General features: G+C 38.3%; 1 protein-coding gene across 1 annotated transcript in view; it reads left to right on the top strand.

Moving 5' to 3' along the window:
• BACH2 (BACH transcriptional regulator 2) overlaps nt 1-22772 on the top strand; it is a 209840-nt gene that overhangs the window by 126545 nt on the left and 60523 nt on the right. Inside the window, exon 4 of the mRNA XM_075202783.1 lies at nt 22422-22676. Coding sequence (XP_075058884.1) covers nt 22422-22676 — 255 coding nt within the window. The remainder of the gene's footprint in view (nt 1-22421; nt 22677-22772) is intronic.

The following is a 22772-nucleotide window of genomic DNA, read 5'->3' as shown; positions in this document are numbered from 1 at the left end:
TTTTTTTCTCTAGAATAGATGTTACTTGATTCTTAAGTAGAACATATCATCACTGCACCCCCCCCCCTTGAAACTGATTGGCTTATTAGCCAGGTTGAGCCTCCTGCATTGCTTCAACTCTCCCAACCTTTACATTCCTGCGCTTCCCAAACAATATGCTTCTAAATATACAGAGGAGGAGGACAGGCAGACATGAAGGAACAATGATGCCTACTGCATACCACCAGTATGTGGGAGCTTATGAAGCAGTATTGGAACATTGGCTATATGGTATTCGAGGCTGTATGGAGTCATATGAAGGGTCATTTGGGTCTTATTTATAGTCTATTTCTTTTCCCATCCTGTGCTCATAAAATATTAACATTTTCACAGGAGTAAAAATAAAAGTAGAATATTTTTACCATGGAATTCATAACTTTTTGAAAAAATAAATGAAACAATTAACTGGAATATTTGCCTCTTTACGCATTTAGAATGACGTATTTTGCTGGTGAAATTTGGACTTAAGCTTTCTGCATATAACTCTTCCTATAATTTTTGCTCCGCCCATAATTCAAACCACGCCACCAAGCATCGTTCCATCTCTATTCATAGAATGCGGAATTTACAAATACAGTGTGGAATAATAAAGCAAAACTTGAAACTGGAATATTGTATACTTTGCACCTCTGCAAAACTGCCTGTTCCAATGGCACATTTAATTTTAAATTCCACCACAACATCGATAATGCAATTTGTTCAAATCTTTGCTGCAGTAAGCACAGATTTTTTTCGGCAAATGTGCATAGCAGAAATATCTTTTTTTAAGTAATCTGCAGCATGTGGTTTTATTTTTGCTGTCATAAAATACTTTACTTTTTAATATGCATAAGCAAATTACTTTAGCAATGTGTGGTATACTACATATATAATATTTTCTTGTAACGGTATGTTTATCTAGAGCAGTTTTTTGGGGGGTTTTTAACATAAATTGCTGTGGCAGGCTATAAGACGAATGTTGGCATTTACAAAATTTTCTTGATTTGTTTCTTCAGGCTGCTATTAATTTTTAATTCTGCACAGCATCATGGACTACCATGGCACGTGGTATAGTTAGCAGAGAGGCTTTGGAATGCCCCCGTTGAGCTCTTTCTGCTCTGTGTACTATAAAATCCTCCCCCCTTTGCCTTCACATGACATACTGACAGCTGTGAGCCTGTAATGACTGGCACTCATACTTGGTGCCATCCAGAGAGATCCTGACAAGGAGATAATGATTTGTAGAGGGGCAGCTAAGGATGCTTAAAAGGTACTTGCTAATTAAAGGATAAAAATGTCTTATATGTGAGATGGCTGCAGACATTTACCATAATGTTATACATTAGTCTCATGGCACATGAAATTTAGGTAGCATGCATCATAATAGGTTGAAACAATAGAGTGGCAGCTAAGATATTCTCAGCAACGTCACTTTTTTTTGTGTGTGTGTGTGTGTGTGTGTTTTTCTAAGGTAATCTAATGTTTGATCTTTCTGTTATGAGAATATCTGTGTTTTAATATGTAAAATAAATGAGATCTTGTTATCAACACATTTTTACATTAGTGACACTTTAAATAAATGGAGGACTTTCAAAACGAGTAATATGACTCACAGGTAGGAGGGAACATTTTAAAGGGGTTGTACACCACCCCCCTCTTCTAGTAAACCATATGACTCCCTCCATGCCACTATGATCACTGTTTAAAGCCGCATGGTGTACAATGCATTTAATGATAACATTACATGTGAAAGGTAGAGTGATTATGAGAAAAAATCTAAATTAAACTTTTAATTGTAAACATGAATTCAAATATTTATATGTATTTCTGAAGATTATATTTTGCAGTAGGAAATTAATGCTATCTATACAGGCATTTTTTTAGATTGCTAGTATACTGTCAGTCTTATTCTCAGCAAAAGCAATTAACAAGAGATATATTTTCATTAGTCAACATTCGTAGCTAGTAGCAATAAAGCCGTGAGGAAGACGTACAGGTGCAGTATGTGTTGCCTTGGAAACTTGCTCTATAGTTATCTGTGTTCCTGAGCTCTTAAACTGGGGAAACCTTTTAAAACATTGTCAAGCCATGCATATTTCAGAGAGGCTCTGTTTTTATAATGTGTGTGTGTGTGTGTGTATATGTATGGATGTGTGTGTGTGTGTGTGTGTGTGTGTGTGTGTATATATGTGTGTGTGTGTATGTATGTATATATATATATATATATATATATATATATATATATATATATATATTTATACCCTACCTCTTCAGCTAAATAGCTGTAGCAAGTATTGATACGGGATTTAGGTGCAAGATGAATGAAACGTACCAGCTATAGTGTTTTTGTTTACTAGCAAGCCTCCAGTGATATCATCTTCATTAGTCATCCCAGTGGTTTGAGGATGCTAAGACAGCATCGTCTATCACTGCACTGCAGGGTTAATGGTAGGGAAAGTACAGTGCAGTCTGCTATTTGCTATGTTAAAGCATATAATGTGCTTAGAGACCTGGAAAAGAAACTCGTATCTCTCTCTATACCACCAGTGAATACATAGAATGCACTACCATGATGGATCTTAGGATCCAAACCATTGTGCATATTGGTAATGCTGGTTAATAAGTAGGTAAGATTGGGATTTGTCTGACACAATGGAATGTGAAGTAGCACATTCAGCAGCAATGAAGGAGAGCATATCTATCAGTGCCATGACTTGACAGTGCAGAGAGTATAAATGATAGTGTCACTCAGTGCTGCATAAGGTAACAAGGGAATTCCACTTCAGTAAATTACATTACTAAGACAGACCCAAAGGCATTGTATCTGAATGAGTACAGGAAAGTAAAGGTTGTCAGCATAAAGCTGAAGATATTACAGAACAACTGGCTTCAGGCTTAGATTGCTGTGTGTTTTTAAATGTATATGTATTATAGCTTACTGCTCACACAGTGTTGTTTTGGATGGAGCTTGGAGCTGATTGTGGCTGATTGTACAGTTTGTTTTACTGACAGGAAGCTCCAAAACAGGGTTTTAATTACATGCTAAATCTCATCTATGAGCAGCATAAAAGTAAATCTACCATCAATCTAATATATTTTACGTAGCCATTGGCATTCTGGCACAGACCTGTGGCTCTGCAGCTGACAGTCCCACCATGCCCTGCTGTCTAGCACAATTAAAGTAACATAACCTTTTTGATTGTCAAGGTATGTTGTCCTGATATTATTAATTGTATTTGTACCCTGCACTACTCAAATAGTTGTATTCTTCTAGTTATGAAATATTTGCTGGGGGTTTAATAGGCTCATTTAGAGTGTTGTGTTGATTGTGTGTTAAGTGCTAACAAACAATTTTAAGCTGTGTGATCTGACAATATTTGTACAAATTTTGAAACTATAAGAATATGCGAAGATATTTTCAAAACATTGCCTTATCTAGGATAGTAGTTATACAATGAATAACGCTAGTTATCTGATTGCTGTTTTTTGGGGGGGTATTTTGTAAAAATCTATTTGGAATGATTTCCCAACCAGTGTACTAATGCCTGACAGACTGCCTCTTTTTTCTGCATGAGATATTCAGTGAATGAAACAACAAAAATCATTACTTCTCTTGCCTAAAATATTTTGAAGTGGGGAATTGGATTATGGTCCGTACACATAAAGTTTCATAGGTTTAAGTGTTTGGCATGCAGTCTCCTAGGTAACAGAAATGACTTACAGATTGGTGGATTAAAAACGGGGGCATGACCACTGATATCACTGCAAGTTCAAAAGGACATAGTTTTCTATGTGAGTAGGGATAAGCAGAATCCTGGCAAAATTTCATACAAAATAAGCTTCTTGGCAAAACAGGTTGTTTCACAGATGCAAAGTTCTGGCAATACAGTTTTAAAGTCCCGCTACGTCTTCACCTTTCCGCTGAATGCCACTTCGTACTGTATTTGTAAAGTCGTATTATGTGGATGTTTTAGCCTATGAAAAAAACTGGCATTACAATGGCCAATTTATTCTATTGGGTTAGGACTGCTACGCCAAGCCAAATTCCACCCGCAAAGCATGAAAATATCTTGGCCAAATATAAACCTTTTGTAGAAACATTAAGGGGCATATTCAATTGGTGGATGAACATCGCGGCTGCACATTTTTTATGTTAATATGGTACCGCAACATTGCAGATTTCCCTTCGCAACCCTATGGGGGTGCGAGTGGTAATCTGCGATGTTGTGGTATCACGGAGTGCCTTCGGGTCCGTTCTGGAGGCACTTTGTGCTTAGTTAAATATGCCTCTAAGTTTTAGTTGTGAAACGATTTTACAATACATTTTTAAAGGAGACCTTCATTCATCTAATAAGTTAAACCACAGGAGTCCCTCCCCTAAGAAACCCACCATTTGGTAAATGTTCAGATACTGGGCCTAATTCAAGTCAGACCACATGTCCATTTGCGTAGCGCATCTTGCGTGATTCAGCACTGAGCATGCCCAGATATGGACATTACACCAATGAGTGCAATTGCAGGTAATTCATATCCGCATGCACCTAACACTTACAATCCCTTACTACTTGAGAGGTGGAACAGGGTAAGGAAGGGGGGAGACTAACGTAGTCCATGTACAGTAAAGGCCTATTAATACAGATGCGGCCAATTCAGGTGCTGTGTACAAGTACTCTTGTTTTCAGCCGTATCTTGTACACCTGCGACAAGGCAGGTGTGAATGACAGATGATGGTGCTGACCGACACAGCATAGTATGTTTTAAAAATGACACATATGCCATACTTGCCCACTTTTGAAGGCAGCTGTCCGGGAGGGGTCCGTCAAAGGGGCGTGACCATGCGTGGTGCACCGTTAGGCTCCGCCCCTGTCAATATTGTGTAATTTCGGCCAATCGCAGCAGGGGGCGGGGCCTCTATGCTGCGTTTAGCCTCCCCCACCCATCTATAACAACGGAGACAGCTGGATCCGGGATTTTTACCTGCCTCTCGGGAGTCCGGGAGAACTCACAAAAATTAGGGAGTCTCCCAGACATTCCGGGAGGGTAGGCAACTATGACATATGCGTCTCACTTGCTATCACAGAACAACTGTATGCAATTAAGTTTTATTTTCAAATTACATTGAATACACTTTACACATTAAAGATTTAATTATTTAGCTACTTCATTTGAAATAATTTGTAAAACAAAACAAACGGAAAGACTTTATTTTTAATGTATTATATTGTTAGTGGTTGTTATTTTATATTATGATAAAATAAAAGTTGTGTGTGAAATTATTCTACATACACATATGCCTATACTTCATTCTGTTATGTGTGTCTTGCGAACGGAAAGTACTGTTTATACACAGCACATTTTTACCCCTATTCAAACTGTAACCTATCTTAAGAAACACTCAGATTTGAATATGGGTGGAGCTATGCCCAATTTGCATGCTTTGGTTTTATTTTTTCACGCATAAATTACAACCAATTTGTGTTCAGACTTGAATCATGCTCAGTGTGTTCTCTGGTTCTTCGAGCCTAGGGAATGTTCAAAGTAAGCTGGGCTCATTCTGTGTTAGACGTTATGCTATCAGCTGAGACCTGATACACTGTCAGTAGAAGCTAGATTTCAGCTGGTGGGACAAGCTGTAGTCAGCAGAGATCCAAAACACAGCAGCCCTACTCACTAAGAACATTCTGCTGTACTGGAGGCCCAGACAAAACAGAGTGAGAGTGGCGCCAGGGGTGAGTTTTGGGCAAATGAGAACAAAACCAGGTGAAGGGATGCCCATGCTTCAACTTGTAGATCAAAGAGGAAGGGTTCAATACAATTTTATTGGAGACTAAAGGTCTCCTTTTTATCAGCTTCCCATAATCATTTGCATTTCTGTAGAATACGTTTTGCTGACTGAAAAATTAACTAGTTAATCATGTGTGTTCTAGCCAGGCTTACCACATAGGCCCAGGCACCATGCTAACATGATTGATCCCTTGACGCCCCCCCCCGTCATTAAATATCTTGTCACGACTGCCTCACTGGTCGTCTGGTGCCAGAAGCAGTATAGTACTGCAGCGATATCGCTACCAGCAGATCTATATATCAAACAACAAAAAAACATATGGCTGGCGAAAATGCCCTGTCTATCAGATGGTTATAGCCAGCGATAGCAGCCACCACCTGCTGCCGCCAGAGGTAACCGCCGCCGGTGATGAGATTTACTGGTAATGGCTTCTCCTTGTTTTGTTATTGCCATCTCAGGATGGTGATAACAGAAAAAAATTAAGGAAAAAATTCTTTATTATTTGAATCTATTTGTTTTATATTTTTAAACTTTTGATTATTATTATTTATTATTCTTAATAATAATAATAATATTATTATTATTATTATTATTATTATTATTATTATTATTATTATTATTATTATTATTGGAGCTGAAAGCTATGAATTGTGCCTGACAACTTTTCAATCAATTTACTTGGATATCATTTCTTTTTGTACATGAGTTACAGTAGATCTATATTAAGCTTGGGCCACCTCTGTTGTTCAGCATACCAAGGTAAGCTGCATCAGAATTGTGCTTTGTGTTTTGTTTTCATTTTTCTTTGGAGAAATCCTGTTAATACCTAAAAGACACTCACATTGAGAATGGGTTCCAGGCTAGATAGCAGAAACCTCCTGCTTTAGCGTTGGTTAGCTGCTCTTCACATAAATAATACAATTTTTTTGCAAGAATAGGCTGAGCACTGAATCTAGATCTTTTGTGCATGGCATGTAAAATAAAAAGTGGCTGCCCGGATTTACCAGTAATTTATGCTATGGAGAAGACGGGGTATTTTATTTTTGTAAACAGATACTTGAAATGTAGAATTTCAGATTTCTTTAATGAAGAATTAGTTGAGCACATAGCTTTATTTACACCCGAGGGCAGCACGGTGGCGAAGTGGTTAGCACTTCTGCCTCACAGCGCTGGGGTCATGAGTTCAATTCCCGACCATGGCCTTATCTGTGTGGAGTTTGTATGTTCTCCCCGTGTTTGCGTGGGTTTTCTCCGGGGGCTCCGGTTTCCTCCCACACTCCAAAAACATACTGGTAGGTTAATTGGCTGCTATCAAAAATTGACCCTATTCTCTCCATCTCTCTCTATCTATCTGTGTGTGTGTGTTAGAGAATTTAGACTGTAAGCTCCAATGGGGCAGGGACTGATGTGAATGAGTTCTCTGTACAGCTCTGCGGAATCAGTGGCGCTATATAAATAAATGGTGATGATGATGATTTACATTGTGTCACAAAATGCAGTGCCTCATAGCATAAACGACAAAACGGTTGGGTGCAAATTCAAAATTACAAAAGAAAAAAGTCAGACCGATAGATGGGGAGATATTAAGAATTCATAAAAAAAATATTAAAATTTAAGGTAAAATAAACCCCATGATTGGGCATTGTAACATGTCTTGTAATCTAGAAGGTAAGATCTCATTATAGAGGTTTAGAGGTTCTGTTTGAATATAGATGGTGACAGGGATTGACATAGGGTAAGAAAGCTGGAGTTCCAGCAATATTTGGACAACTCATTACTCCTTTGAGCATGTATATTATAAACATTGTGTTATTTCAAATAAAATACATTTTCAATCTGCTATTTGTAAATTCCTTGTTTAGAAAATAAAACCTTTACAGAAAGGGAAATTGAGAAATTATTGTAAGTTATTTCATTTATTTATTATTAACTGGGGTGAGACTTTAATTAGGTTTATGTGTGTGTGTGTGTGTGTGTGTGTGTGTGTGTGTGTGTTTTGTTCTCTCTTGTTGCCAGTACTAAGAGAGACTTGATACAGGCAAGACCTGGGACGCCCTCTGCTGGGGGGAGTCATTGTGGTGTCACTGCAATTGACATAAAAGGATTATTTTTTCTTCAAACATGAAAATGATTAATACAATGGCATTTTAATTTCACAGCGCTCAGTGCCATGATCAGGGTGCCAGCAAAAAAAAATATATATATTTTGTTTAGTGCTGCATATACCTAGCTGTCAGTGCCATCCGGGACTAGAAGTTTCCATTTTTTTGGAAGTGCTGGCACCATTTTCTGCCTGGAGAGGCCGGGTTCCCGCGGCTATTGCACTGCTATTTATATACAGCATATAGTGGTAAGGGGGTTAAAAGGAGCTGACATCCTCAACAGGTTAGGTTTGTAAATTGTTAATTAGGGTGAGTTTTATTAAGGCGAAAAGGCAGTGGGGCGAGTAAAATCCTTCCTTTATTTAAATACTTGTCCCAATATCCTCATATGTCCCCAATATGTCTCAATAACTGTAAAAATGCTGTTGCATCAGGATTTCCTTTTCACCGCTGTATGTGTCATTATATAAATATCTCCAAAAGTATATGGTTTTTCAATATTCCATATTCGTCTCTGCATTCTAAGCTTTTCCATTAGGAAAGCCATAGTCCTTGGTATTCAACTTGTTTTAAAATATTTGGTGAGAGTATAAGAGCTACAGTTTAATCTCATCTATAGGAAACTTAACTTTTAATTATATTCTGGTTTTTTTTTACATTAAAATATAGTTTAAAATGCAATAAGTGGAGTAGTCCTCCTTTTGGAGCTTGGAAATTCCCTTGAGGTCATATATACATACATTATTTTTTTATTTTTTTTAATAATCTATACATAGTTCTGTTTTCACCCTACACAGCAGACGCTTGTGTTTCTTTGAACAAATGCAAATGAGTATAAAGCTGCTCAGGGCTGAGAGGAATTTTTGCTTTCCTTTAAGCAATCTGATTGTAAATTTCCTTATGATGCACTATTCAGTTTGCTGATCTGGAACTTTTTATTACATGGGGAATGAAGAAATAGTTATTCTTTTTTTAATAGAAATTACTGTCAGTACCTTTTTGATGAAACCCTGAGTTGCAATGATGTATAGCACATTTGCATAAAACTTTCACAATTGTATAAAAAAAACAAAACCTTTTGTTTTTACTTAGCAGGACACACACACAAAAAAAGAAAAGAAAAGCGCAGGCACCGTGAACCTCAATATTGGAGCATGTCCCACTTTAGAACAATTACTTCATTTATGTTTTATGACTTGCGTAACTGAGAATTTTAAATAAAGAGCCCTTTATTAAATCATTTCTAGCGATGTAAATAGCTCACAACTGTGGTTCTGAGATGCCTTTCTTTTAGAGTCACTGTAGTAATTTTTCTCTTTGGAAGTCGAGGCTGAAATAAAAATTAAGCAATCATTGTGGCCTGAGATGACCTAAATGCCCTGAATTTTGGTGGTGATATAATATCAAATAGGAAACATTTTGACGACATAAGCCTTGCAGCAACAGAGTGGTATAGCACATCAGTCTGTAAAACCCTCGCTGGTCTTGTGCAGTCACCTACTTGGGGTTCCATGTTGTAGTGTGGTACCCCACTCACTGTTGCCCTCCTCTTGTGTGCCGGCAATTGCATGGGTGTTTAAACACAAATAGAGTGGTGTGGAGTGGACACTAGCGGCAGTGCAGTGTAAGCTCAATACTGAGCACCAGGACTGCTCCGTTTAACTGCTGAAAAGCTTTATTCAAACTCCTCCTTCTCCAGCAAGGAAGTTAGATTCTATAACACCAACTACTCCAGCACACATGTAGTGCCGTCAACCCGGACATGCGCTTTAGATACCTCCCCTGCCAGCAGAGAATTACATCTCACAGCAATGGAGAGGGGGAGTGTGTGAAGGAGCAGTTACAAATGGCAGTTGGAGATTCTGAGGGGCACTCAGCTCCTGCAGCCTGTCAGAGAGTAACGAGAGTCTGAGACACAAAGTGATTAAGAACAGAGAGGCAACCTGAAAGAGTGGAGAAGACGTTACAGTGGAGGAGTGGAAGCAGCGCTCAGCCTCAGACTATTCATTGATAGAAGCCATGCTGCAAATGGAAGCTGCCAGTTGGATAAGTAATACACATTTACTTTATTGCTGGTTTATATGGACTGAGAATTTGCTGTTAGTCAGGGAACAGGTGGGGAGACTTGAAGATGATTTGTGAAAAACTTTTTCAGGACTATGTCATAGTGACAAGGGTATAGTGTAGGGAAAGACAGGTAGAACATTGGGACTAAGATAAAACCAGAAAACAAGTGTGCATAAAAAAAAACCTCTGGGAAATAATCCTTTACTCAGTGGGAAGCATAAGTGGGAGTTGTGGTACCAGTGATTATAAAAGGAACTGAGAGTTGTTTCGCCAGAGAGGAAAAAAAGAACAATCTGTGTTATGTGTGCTTAGGCATCCATATTGGATTTGAGTCTTAAACAAGAAAAGGAGCATCTTTTGCAAAGTCTTAAGAAGAGATTACCTGTCTTGTTGAGGTAGGATAAACAGAAGTGCTATTACTTGAAATCCTGTGTGTTGGCTCATGTTAAGAGATTCAGGAGACTATGTTACCATTTTATGCATTCTGCTATATCCATGCATATCAGCAATGTGGACGAAGAATGGAACTCTACATCGGTGCTATACTCTGGAACTAATAAATAAGTTAATTTATATGTTTATTGTGCAAATGCCATTGTACGACATATGTCATTTGAGACAAGTTTGCATGCAGTAACATTAGAGTGTTATAGGAAGCACTAGAGGGGTTTTGGTGGGTCTGTACTAGCAAAGTTAAGTGGGTCAGAGGTACCTCATAATGACAGAGTTTGGCAGGTGGTACATGTGCTAATTGTGTTAACTGTCTGTTAATGTTCAAAGTGTTAACTCTTATCCTACCTCTACCTGTAAAATATCCATTGATATAAAGAAATACATTTTTGACAATCAAACTAACAAAAGCTTTAGTAGACCACACCTTCATTACCAGTTTGGTGTATTGATCCTTTATGTATGTGTGTGGTATTAAGTATGGAGTGGTGGGTCCCTTAGTCTCCCTTTTGGTGTTCTTATTCTCACATTATCCCACGAGGATCCTACTGAACCCGACTAAGGTGGAAGCACTGTGCAAGAAGAAATCAAGGTAAAAGTTTCTATTCGGGGGAAAAAAACACTCACAAACGACCGAGTGGGAAAAAGGGGTGTTACACACAATTAGCAGATGTAAAACTATTCTGGCAGTTCACATACCTGGTGTTCTGGGTACACTAGTTCCACAGCAAACAGTCAGAGTTATTCATAAATACAGGCACACCGTTGGCATATGTCAGATATTCTTGCTCTCCTCGTCTCCTATCATCCCATTGTCTAGGGACTCTCCTCTATATGTGCACACCATCCCCTTCATGAGGAAATTGCACAACATAGCCATGCTACTTTAATGCAGTGACCCACCCTCATAGTATGAGGGCTCCCCTGTTGCTCATGTACAGAACATAATCCCAAATATCCAGGGACCTTCCTTTATCACGCTGCTGAGCTGGCAATACTTCTCAATGAACACTTCCAGAGTGATTCCAGATAATAACCAGGCATTCTGTCACTGCAGCCTTTTTCAGTCTCTCCCAGAATTCCACTAACTGCAGGGTCCGGCCATACTGCTGTCAATCGTAATATTTATAGTGTAAGGACACAAAAATGCTCAGTCCTGATGGCATCTGACCATGATGAACCCTTCCTGGGGTGCTGCCGCTCATTGACTTAATTAATGCAGGGGCTCTTTACTATTAGGGCTCTCTCCCCTTTTTTTTCATAATAGTCTCCTGTGACAGACAACATGCACTCACCCCTTCCTGGTTCCCTCACCCTTCTAAAGAACTTTCAGTCACTGTGGCTTCTGTCACACAACCCGCTTAGCCTTGGCTTCCTGTTATGGGGATCTTCTAATAGATGGGATTCTTTCCCCCTTTCATTTGCCCCTCCAGGGGATATTGAAAACATGTACCACGCGGCATAACCCGCATACCGAGGGGCCCAGGACCTCCTCTTTCTTCTCAGGTCCTGGCTGCAAAGATTGCCACTCTCTCGAACCTCAAGGAAACAGGAATCTTTAAAGGTTTGGGTTCCCACATGATTGTCTTCTCTGCTTTAGGCGTTTTCACACTGCTCTCCTGACCATGCACCCAGCTCTACTGATGAAGTGGCTGTCCACATCTTAGCAAATCTCACTACAGCCCTGCCTTCCTGGTGACCTCACCTGCCATCACTGGGAGGCAAATGTTTATATAGTAGCGCTATGGGTGTTACAAGTCCTCCTTGAAATTAAAATTTAAGTTTTTCAGATCTGCAGATTATTGTCAAATGAAAGACCATTACAGTGTTTCTACTGCTTGGATTCACTGGGATGTGGGGTGATATAGGGGCAGATGTATCAAAGGGCAAAAAACTGGAGAATTACGTCTGGTGATACTGATATATCTGTTGCACCTCTAGTTTTTTTTCTCCTGAAGGATGAAACCAGGACTTTCTTAGTGTTCTTGGAGGATCTCTTGAAAGTGAATAATAACATATGGATGATTTCAAAGGGCCTACTGGATAAGGTATTTCTGTCCAGAATGGATCATACAAGAGGCAGTGTGTAAGTCTGCAATACCAGCTGGTGTTATTGCCATAGTAGCCTTAAGGTATACAATTGAATAATATTCAATTTTATGGTATAATTGTATGCCTGCAGATTTGAAGTACAAAGGCATAACTTGATGGGGATTTCTCCTCTTGCCTTGTCTGGAAAATTACCTTTTATAGTCATCTTTTTTTGAATTATCCAGAATAATTACATATGTGAATGTTAAGGGCAGAGTAGCATGAGATCCTCAACTGCTAGAACTGCTTGTCGAGCTATTTACCTTCACCAGCTCCCTTTCAGAGGAATTTGATGTGTTCCACACTACTTGTGTAGTAGCAGTTGTTGATTTGGCACTTGCCCAGTAGAGTGGAATGAGCACGGTAGGAGGTAGTGAGCAACCAGTATGTGGACAGCAGGGATAAATGCAGATTAATAAACAGGTCAAGGTCTGGAGCAGGAGTATACAGCAGAATCTTTTAAGTAAGCAAGGCAGTTAGAACTATTTATGCAGATCCAGTTAACAAGCCAAGGGTCAGGAGTGGAGAAGAGAGCAGAATCCTTTAAACATTTCGGGTCAAACACTAATAGCAGAACAGGTCAGAATGCAATTCACACTAGGTGAAGCTGAAACTATCACCAACATTGCTATGCTGCCAGGAAAAGATTAATAAAGGTGGCAGCACCAATCAGAAGCTGCAATATAATTTGCTGCATTGGTGTGGTAAGTAATAACACAGCTGATGCTGCCAGACTGGGAGCTGAAGAGAAGCTTGTTGCTATTTACCCAACCACCAGCTGAATCAGTGAACTGCAAGATTATTTCTTCTTTGTTGCACTTCATTTTACCTGACTAACAACATGCGTTTGGGAAAGCTACCATCCTCAATATACCATGAGGAAGTGATTTACATGGACATTTATTTATTAATGAATGAACATTTTATTTGGTTTTGCAATATTGTTTAGTATTGACAATTTACTTTGTAGAAGCTATGACGTTTGGAGCGATTTATATTTTAGTATATCAGTACAGCCCTATCTGCCCTTTATTTTCATGTTCTACTTTTTGGGATTTTTATAACTTTTTTTTTTTCATATTTATTTATTTGTTTATTTTTAAACTTAGCTTCTTTTTAACAATATCTTTTGGTTTTGGGTAATTCCACACACCTATATCTCCCTTCTGAGCATATCAGTGCTGTGAGCCACCTTTTAAGCAGCTTTGTTACAACCTCTCTTGACTTTTTCTTTCTTTTGGGACTCTTATACTAAATGATCCTAGTCATTATGTAAAATGCATGGATGTCTGGAATAGAAACTTGATTGTAACTAGGTTTTGTAATAACACACAAACACACTGGTCTGTAAACTCTTTCACAAAAGTGTAAGGACCAGTTATTATGACATATGACCTATGTAAAATGTTATAGAGTTTTCTGTATAGCAACAGTGTGCTGCCAAGTCTAAATCAGGTTGTACTCATGTCAAAAACTTTGGACCCTAAAGAGTCACATATATAATTAATGTTGTGCAGGGTAAGTTTGATGATGGCATGTTGAGACTTGTACCAGGACATGTTTTGGCTAATTTTCTGGTCAGTACAGTATTGTTAAGTTAAATTACATTGTATAGAGGCAAATCTAGTTAATAGTTTCCACATTGATTCTTATTAGACAGTAGATTTTTTTTTTTGTAAAATATGTCAAGTGGATAACATTATAAATATACAGTGTTTATATACTGTATCTTAATAATGTACATTCTGCCTTGCGCCTGTTAAATAAGTGTTGAATGAATGATTGAGGTGAAAATGAATAAGATTGTCATGTCATGTTTACTTGGTCAGCTAGTTTAGCATTACTGTAGGGTGAAGTAATTACCTGTTTCGTTAGAATGCAACACACGGTTGTTTTTTAGTAAGTAAGATAACCAAGTTCAAAGTACATAGAGTATATAGACCTTGTTCTTGTCTGTTGCTTAAAGGGCGCACTAAGTTGTAAGTTCAAGAGAAATGTTACATTATGCATATATAATTTAAAATATGTTCACTTTTGTTTGCAGGTTGCTGCATGGCTTATGTGAATACTCTATTCCTGGAAAAAAACATATATATATATATAATATATTTATATTGTGACAGTCACTGGGTTAGTATATGATGATAGGTATATTTCACATAGGTTCCTAATCTACTTGTTTTAAAACCCCATGAAAATGTTATTGTCTGTGAGCTGCTGAAGGGCTATAGCCCTGTTGAAAAGCCAGAAAAAGGTCCTGGGGTTTATGGATGGAGAGAGAGGACGGGCTCCATCCATTAGGCCCATTAACCGGGTTTTCCAAGTTACCAGTGATCCTGCTGGTAATCAGGAGCTGCTGGTAAAAGGCTGCAGCTCAGCTCAGTCAGTCTCACACTACCTGGGGACATGGGCTGCAGAGTCTCTGTGAGAGAGAGCTTGATATCTGCCTGTAAGTTACTGTGCTAAAACTTCTTTTTTGTTTTGTCTTAGTTTGTTAATCATGAGTGACCAGTGTTTAGTTAGAGCCGGACTGCAAGGTGTTTATTTTGGAGTTTTCTTTTGTTTTCTTACTGATTAAAACTAGCGGAAACCTTTTGGACTTTTTTTGTTCCAGCTCCCCCCACCAACGAGCATGGTGGACCGACCCCCTCCCACGATAAAAAGATAATAAATTTAAAAAGAATGCAAGATAAAAAAAAAGAAAAATGAAAAAATTAGAAGCGAGGGGCCAGGTAAAATGGTGTACCCCCCCCCCCCTCTCGGCGGCCCTGACCGCAGCTACAAAGTTGCAGAAAATCCCTGCATGGTTAAGGCCTTGCTGCAGGCTACAACGGCTTTGCAGGAAGCTACCAGAATGCAACAAACGGTCATTGAGGAAAATTGCAGGCAATAGCATCAAGACCGCATAACCTTGACTGATGTAGTACAATAGCTGACAGCAGTGTCTAAAAGTGTGTCCTCTCCATTCGCACAACAGAAAAAAATGCTCTGAAACTATTCGCAAACCATACAGTGCCCCAATCAATGTGTTCTCTCTACATGTTAAATTCAATTTTAATATATTTTTATGCACTACAAAATTTACTTTATGCATGTCAATGTAACACTAGGCCCACAAGTGTAGCCATATTTAGTTTTCAGTGGCCTGATCCATTTCTATCATTAGAATAAGCTACATACTTAACCCCTGCAGACATTGTCCTTGTCATATGCAGAAGTGGAACAGTACATTGCTTTGTCTGAGCCCCCATAGCAAACTGTACCAGGGCAACCCTTTGCACAATGCAAACCAGTTGGAGGAGATGCTATGTGTTGCTTGATTGGATGGCACTTTCCATGCCATTGAATGACAGGTGACTCAGAGGTCACACAGCATCTCCTTTGATTACACTCCTGAGGCAAAAAAAAACCAATGAATGTAAAAGAAAAGTAAATTGATTTATCTAGAATGATCACAGTGCTTTAATGTAGCACACATCACCTGGTTGGAAAATTATTTGTCCAAAAATTGAGAGGTGCCTAAGCCATTAGGCACAGGCTAGGTTCCTGCATACATTTTCATACTTGCATTGTCCTGGAGGACAGCAGTATCACATTGACATATACAATGTACTTGCCTGTTTATGGTAAACAGTATCATTTAAATGTTTTAGCACTCAATTTATCTAAAACCCCTAAGGCAACAGTTTTTAATTTGGAGGAGGATAGCTTGTTTTGCTGTAACCAAAAAATATGGGAAAATGTACCGGTTATTTAAAACACATTTTTACAATTCATTTTTATAGAACAAAGTAATTCATTTATAAGTTGCATTACATTATTGTATGATGTCTTTATACTTAAAGAACAATAAACGTCTATTAGGAATTTGTTGATGTGTCTCTTTTTCTGCTATGGAATGTGGTGGACTTATTATAGTACTGTGGCATCCAGAGCATTATGTGTGTGACTATTGCATTGTTCTCTGTATTATGCTCTGTAATAAATGTTCGTATCTGCCATATGTGTAAGTTCCACCTCCTTCAAATGTCACAAATTCAAATGCCTTTGTAGCAATGTGCTATGGTTATTTCCATTCATGGAGACAGGAAATAGGGACCACACAATGGTGTTATCATTTGATAAATCCTTTAATCCTTTCTTTGCAGTAATAAAGTATGTATATTTTTTAAAAATATTTATTTTTTCCTTTTCGGCTAATCTTGCGTGATATGTACTGAATGGTTGTATGTGAATGCCTCAAAACATGCGAACCTCAAAACATTTTATTTCTCTTACTGAAGAGGTGACAACCTGTGGGTCAAGTAGTGTGATCTCAAAATCTGTATTGGAGTACTTCTGTTTGTCCCTTATGCAATATATTTTATTAGAAACTAATTACTTTGGGTACCCAGAACAATGGCACTCTGAAATCCTGGTTTAGAAAATAGAATGTTTGAGCACTCCTGGTTTACAGAGACATGCATGTGCTGGACATGAAGTAGCTCTATGCTATCACCTCTCTACATGCTATGAGTTTTGTGCCTACCACTCCTTCACCTGCTCTGTTTCATTTTCAGATGTCCGCAACTTGCACCATCCCATATTGCATCATACCCCGTCCACAAGAACACTAGGGTTTCCACTAGTCCCTGCGGTTCTACTATAAGAGGACTGAGAGGACTGCGCATGAATAAGATTAACAGAAGGGGGGTTAGGGTACAGAGACTATAACCATGGCTCTGTATGCAAGCACACTAACACCTTAACAGATGGCAGGAAAATTCCTTCAACAGAGAAAATAGTATACATTAATTTAGTAATGTGTACAAAAGGAAAATACAATAGGGTTAATGTGGATAGGGGGTTTTTTTTTTTTTTTTTAAACCTTTTTTATATGCACCTTAAACTGTTCTACTAGTAATTTTACAATGAGGCCGAGCTTGGTTTTTTTTCTTGGAGGAATGAAAGGTAGTACTTGGGTATGATTTTATCAGGAGTTGTACATACATGGAAGATGAGTTTAAATAAGCACGTTTAGTTAAATATGTCTAAAATAGACTTATTTTTATTACATTTAATGCAAGTGAATTTAGATTTCCTGAAGTACAAGAATGTGTAACTAATTATACAGATGTCATGTGGAATCATTGATCTAAACTAAAATGAATGTAGGTCATGTTTCTAGATGGCTTTTTGATAGGGAAGAATTTAATGTTATTATTAAAAAGTTTGGTAAAAACACATGTTCTAAAGGCTTGCATGCTATGAACAGAAAGACACTGCTTACAGCCATTGTCTTTATGGTATCGCACAACAGTCTCTCTTGATCAGGCTGTCTGATTTTCACACTGAACAATTTGTATGTTAAAAGTGAACATTTTCATATTAAATAAATACAATAGCTCTTTTTCTACTACCGTGAGTAGTTTAGAAGTGAATAACCAATCAGAGGCTAGGCACTTTATTTGCCCACACTTTTCATTTATTTGGGTCATAGCTGTGCTAGGAGCAGGTTCTTGGCGTCTAAGAAGTTCTTTTTCTTCCTAATTGGATTATTCTTGGAATACTACAGGATAGAAGAAAAGAAGATGCATTATGGACTGAAGTATGTAATGAATTGGAAACTTATGTTTACACAACTGTATTGTAAGTAACTTGCGCTTGCACTCACCCGATCTGCCTCTCCAGGATTAGGCGACCACAAATGCAAGTTTAAACGTTGAATTACACTTTGTTTTACTGTGTATGTGCAATAAAACAAACCATATTTTTGTGGATGGGGGTTGGATGTTGATCACACCCAAATTGTTTGGGAGAAATAAAATAAGGAAATATCTGCAATAATCCATTCAGAAATTCTGCAAAATTGTGATATCTGATTATAGAGTAGACACTAATATTATGCTTATACGAGCAACAGGTAAAGCAACAAAAATAGCTGTAGCACAGTGTCCTAAACTGTTACGTGCCCCTTTTTTTTTTTTCGTTTGCAATGTTCTAAGAGACAGGCAGTGACAAAGGAAAGCATGACATAGCAATTTGCTGCAGCTCTCTAACCTGCTAAAATGCTAACACAGCTGTAATGTGTAATTACAGAAATTAGTGTGAGAATTGTTGCACTGTATAATTATCTTTTCCTGAAACTTTATTGCTGAATGAATTATTAATCCAAATCAGTGTTGTATAGAATTTCCAGGAACAAAAAAAATAGGCTGTAATTAAATCACATCAGTTTTATTTTTGTGCTAGTGTTTTACTGTGCTCTAAATTGGTAATTAATTGGTAAAAGGGTGTAGGAGTTTCAGGTGGGTGGCATCTGCAGGTTATTCTCACAGTCAGTACAGTGTAAATAGCTTGTTGTTTTGTGTGTTTTTTCTTAATACATGTTTTGCTGTAAGATGCCATTGTATCACATCCCTTATGGCCCCACTTATGTCATGAGACATTCTGCTATTCACTCTCTAGATCTGTTGACCCGTTAAAGAGCGGGGCGGGAAAGCAAATTCAAAGGTACCAGTTTACAGCAATAAAATCTCAAAAATTACAGTTTATAATATATATTTTTAGTATATCTTTAGCACCCTATCCAGGCATTTTTGTGTTTTTTTAAAATGCAGTTTCTCATTTCAAGGCATCTATCTCCACCTGTTTGTTGTGCTTTCTATTTGACACTGGTCAGGGCAAAGCCAATACGCCCAGCCAGGGCTGCTATCATGGGGGTACAAAGAGTACAGCAGTATGGGGTCCAACAGCAGAGTGGGGCCCCACCAGCCCTGGGCCAAAACAAATTTGTTAGGGACGGGAGCCTCCAGAGTGACTTTAGGGAGTTAGTGGGCGCCATTTCTAGGCAGCAGCTGCGCCTGAGATGTGAGAGGTGGTGTGGGGAGAGACCTCTGCACCTAATTAATTATGCAGCAGCCGGCCATCTTTTAGGCAGCATGTCTGCCTTCGCTCCCAAGTTGTGGGGGCTCCACAGCTGCCGCTATTTGTTCCAGTCCCAGCCCCCCAGGTGCCGGGCTCCCAGACAGAGATTAATTAATAGCATCACAGCACTGTCAATAGAGAAGAGCAGAAAAGAGACAGCAAGAAGAAGCAGAGAGGTAAGTAAATTACTGCAGAGGTTAGATGGAACCGGGGATGGGGGGGGGGGTGGTGACTGTAGAGTATGGGGGTGAAGTGAGGCAAATGTAGGGTAGAAAATAATTTAAAAATGAAGGTGGGGCCCCGCAATTTCTGATGGCAGCCCTGCACCCAGCTCTACTTGCAGTGCTGCAATGTCTTTAATGCTGCACTGCATTGGATTAAGGCAGCCATCACATATACACCATGGTCTTAAATTAAGAAGTTTCTTATTTAAGTCTCCTGGACAAAACCATGTTACAATGCAAGGGGTGCAAATTAGTATTCTGTTTTGCACATAAATTAAATCCTGACTGCTTTTTCATGTAGCACACAAATATCAACTTTAATATTTAACTTATGTGCAAATCAGAATACTAATTTGCACCCCTTGCATTGCAACATGGGTTTGTCCAGGAGACTTAGATAAGGAACTTCTTAATTTAAGTTCCTTAATGAATCGGGCCCCATATGTTTTAGTGCATTTCAAAGGGAACTATCTGCAAATTGTTTTTTAATATTTTCTCTCCTCTCCCACAACTAAAAGACTGGTGGTCATGCCTCAGAACCTGGTTAGAACAGTTGGGTGCTGTCCAGTTATAAATTGGGGGTTTGCAATCAAGTTATTAAGGATTCACTTGTGATTTTAATATTGCTCTATGAAACTGCATGCTATAGGGTGTACCTCCCAAACAACAAACACCATTCTGAAATTCTATTGAGAAAAAGCAACTTAAACTAAAGCTACTTACTATTCAGGTATATTTTATTTAATTTGGATTTCTAACAGTATTTTTTTTAAATGTATTTTTAAGTCTATCTATATAGCACATGGGTACACAGTAGCAGTGTGCAATATAAGGCTATAAATACAATTATGTTGACAAGTACAAAATAAACATTAATGACTTCTTTGTCCCAAGAAGCTCACAGTACACTTTGTGTTGCATAATTGCATTACACTGTCCTGTTCTCAATTAATGAATAGGGCCTATTTAATAATTAACTTGTTTTTTTCCCCCCATTAATTAGCATTTGTCATTGTAGCGATGATGGATGACTTTTCAGGTGAAATTAATATACAAGTCATGTTGGGACAGTGCATCGCTAGGAGGATGTCCCAATAGTTGACAATTGCAAAAACCAGTGCAGGGGAGAGCAGGTAAGCTCAGGTGAGGGATCCGACGATCCCTCTCTTGCGATGCCTTCTCATCTTTAGATGGCGTTACCTATCGGGGCCTTAGCTTTTCGGAGCTTGATAAACTTGCCCAGATCACAGTCCCCATTAAGTATTACGAGGACTGCAATTTATTGTGGTAATTTGCCTAATGAAGGCGTTCTCTCCGATATCTCCTGTGTTAGACTTCTTAAATGAACATTTTACTTAAAAATGCTTAAACCATGCGGAAAAAGCAGTTTCCGCATGGTTTATGACTTCATAGACCGGCCCCAATGTCACTGAAACTCTGTTTCCAAAAGCTGTTATTCCTCTTGTTTCACAAAGCTCTCATTCTTCACAGTAGTATGTGTGCTGTATGGGATATAAGAATAGCAATAAATGAGTGCTTCGATTTGAGTAAGGAGTGCGTAGACCCCGATATCCAGTGAACTTGCTTTATTTGTAGAAATATGTATCAGGTTGCCTGACACCCTTGATAGTTGTCCTTGTAAATGATGCCATAAAAACATGTCATAAAATCTCAATTGTTTATTTAGTTCAGTCCCATTTTCAAGTGGATTTTGTAGCCACACATTGTATTTGTAAATATATGCAGTTGTCTCATATTTTTTATTTTTTTTGTATTTATTTGTCATGTTTTCTTTTTAATTGGTCGCGTGATTTTAATGTCAGAAACAGTATAAATGTCTTCTAACTACCTCTCTTTTTTTATTTAAATGATTACATTTCTTCACTGGCTCCCAACAGAGTCTAGTTACTGACTTCAATATTAATAAGTGTTCTATTTATCTTGACCCTGCATTTGTGAAGATTTCCTATTGTAGCAATAGAAAATCTTTGGCCGCACAATGTATCAATCAAAGTTATCAATAAAAGTTATTCAAATGACTTGTTATTAAAAGTACTTGTACCCCCACTGCACATAAGTAGGCTACCCCATGCTTTGTACAGTGAAGCTTTACCGGAGGCCCCCCGGTTAAGGCTATCACCGATCATAGTCTTCATGGGCCAGGGGGACTTTTATACATCAAGTGAAAACCCAAAATATAGTGATTTTAATCAATAGTCCACTACGTCATCCTTGAATATCTTTTTGAGGTTTGTGCTACCATGTGTGTACTAACAAAAGTTTTACATATGCTTAGTATATCCAAATATATGCCAATATTTGTACATGTTTACAGATATAACAGTGTTTTTGGTTTAACCTAAACTTAGTGTCAGTCTTTCAGTAACTTCAGTTGTTGGCAGATAATGTAAAGTAAATAAATAAACTGAATGTAAAGCTACTTATATACATGGCACATTCAACAGCCACTTTATTTTAGACCAAGTTGGCGACACGTGTAGGAGCTCTTTATCAATATCTGACTGGGATCAATCATGACTGACAGTAAAGGCAATCATCAACATTTATTAACTATGTTCTGATCGTACCTTTTGGTTATCAGCCACACAAAGGCTCCTGACCCCAAGAGCGATAAGGGTTCCCCTTTTCTAATTAAGGCATTGTCTGCTTAAGCATATACTTCATCTGTTGGTTCCCATTCTGAAAGCACTTTTGTCACAATTAAATCTATTACTAGTGCAATTTTTCACAGTATTTTTGTATTGTTGTATTTTACAGGGTCTGAACGGAATGTCTGCAGATGACAAGACTGAATCGCCCATGTACGTGTATGAGTCAACTGTGCATTGTACTAATATTCTACAGTGCCTCAATGACCAGTGGAAGCAGGACATTCTCTGTGATGTTACTCTAGTAGTGGAAGGAAAAGAGTTTCGAGCCCATCGGGCAGTGCTGGCTGCATGCAGTGAGTACTTCCTGCAAGTTCTTGTTGGACCTGCTGAACATGGACTGGTAGTCAGCTTGCCGGAAGAGGTATGTATGATTGGTTAAAAATCTTAGCTGTGGTATCTTCTTAAATTATATGATATAGTTTGTGCTAGAACACAGGCAATAATAATTTTATTTTAT

The sequence above is a fragment of the Mixophyes fleayi genome, chromosome 3, assembly GCF_038048845.1.
Source record: "Mixophyes fleayi isolate aMixFle1 chromosome 3, aMixFle1.hap1, whole genome shotgun sequence".
Lineage (NCBI taxonomy): Eukaryota > Metazoa > Chordata > Amphibia > Anura > Limnodynastidae > Mixophyes > Mixophyes fleayi.
This window is presented reverse-complemented; position numbering and strand designations above follow the sequence as displayed.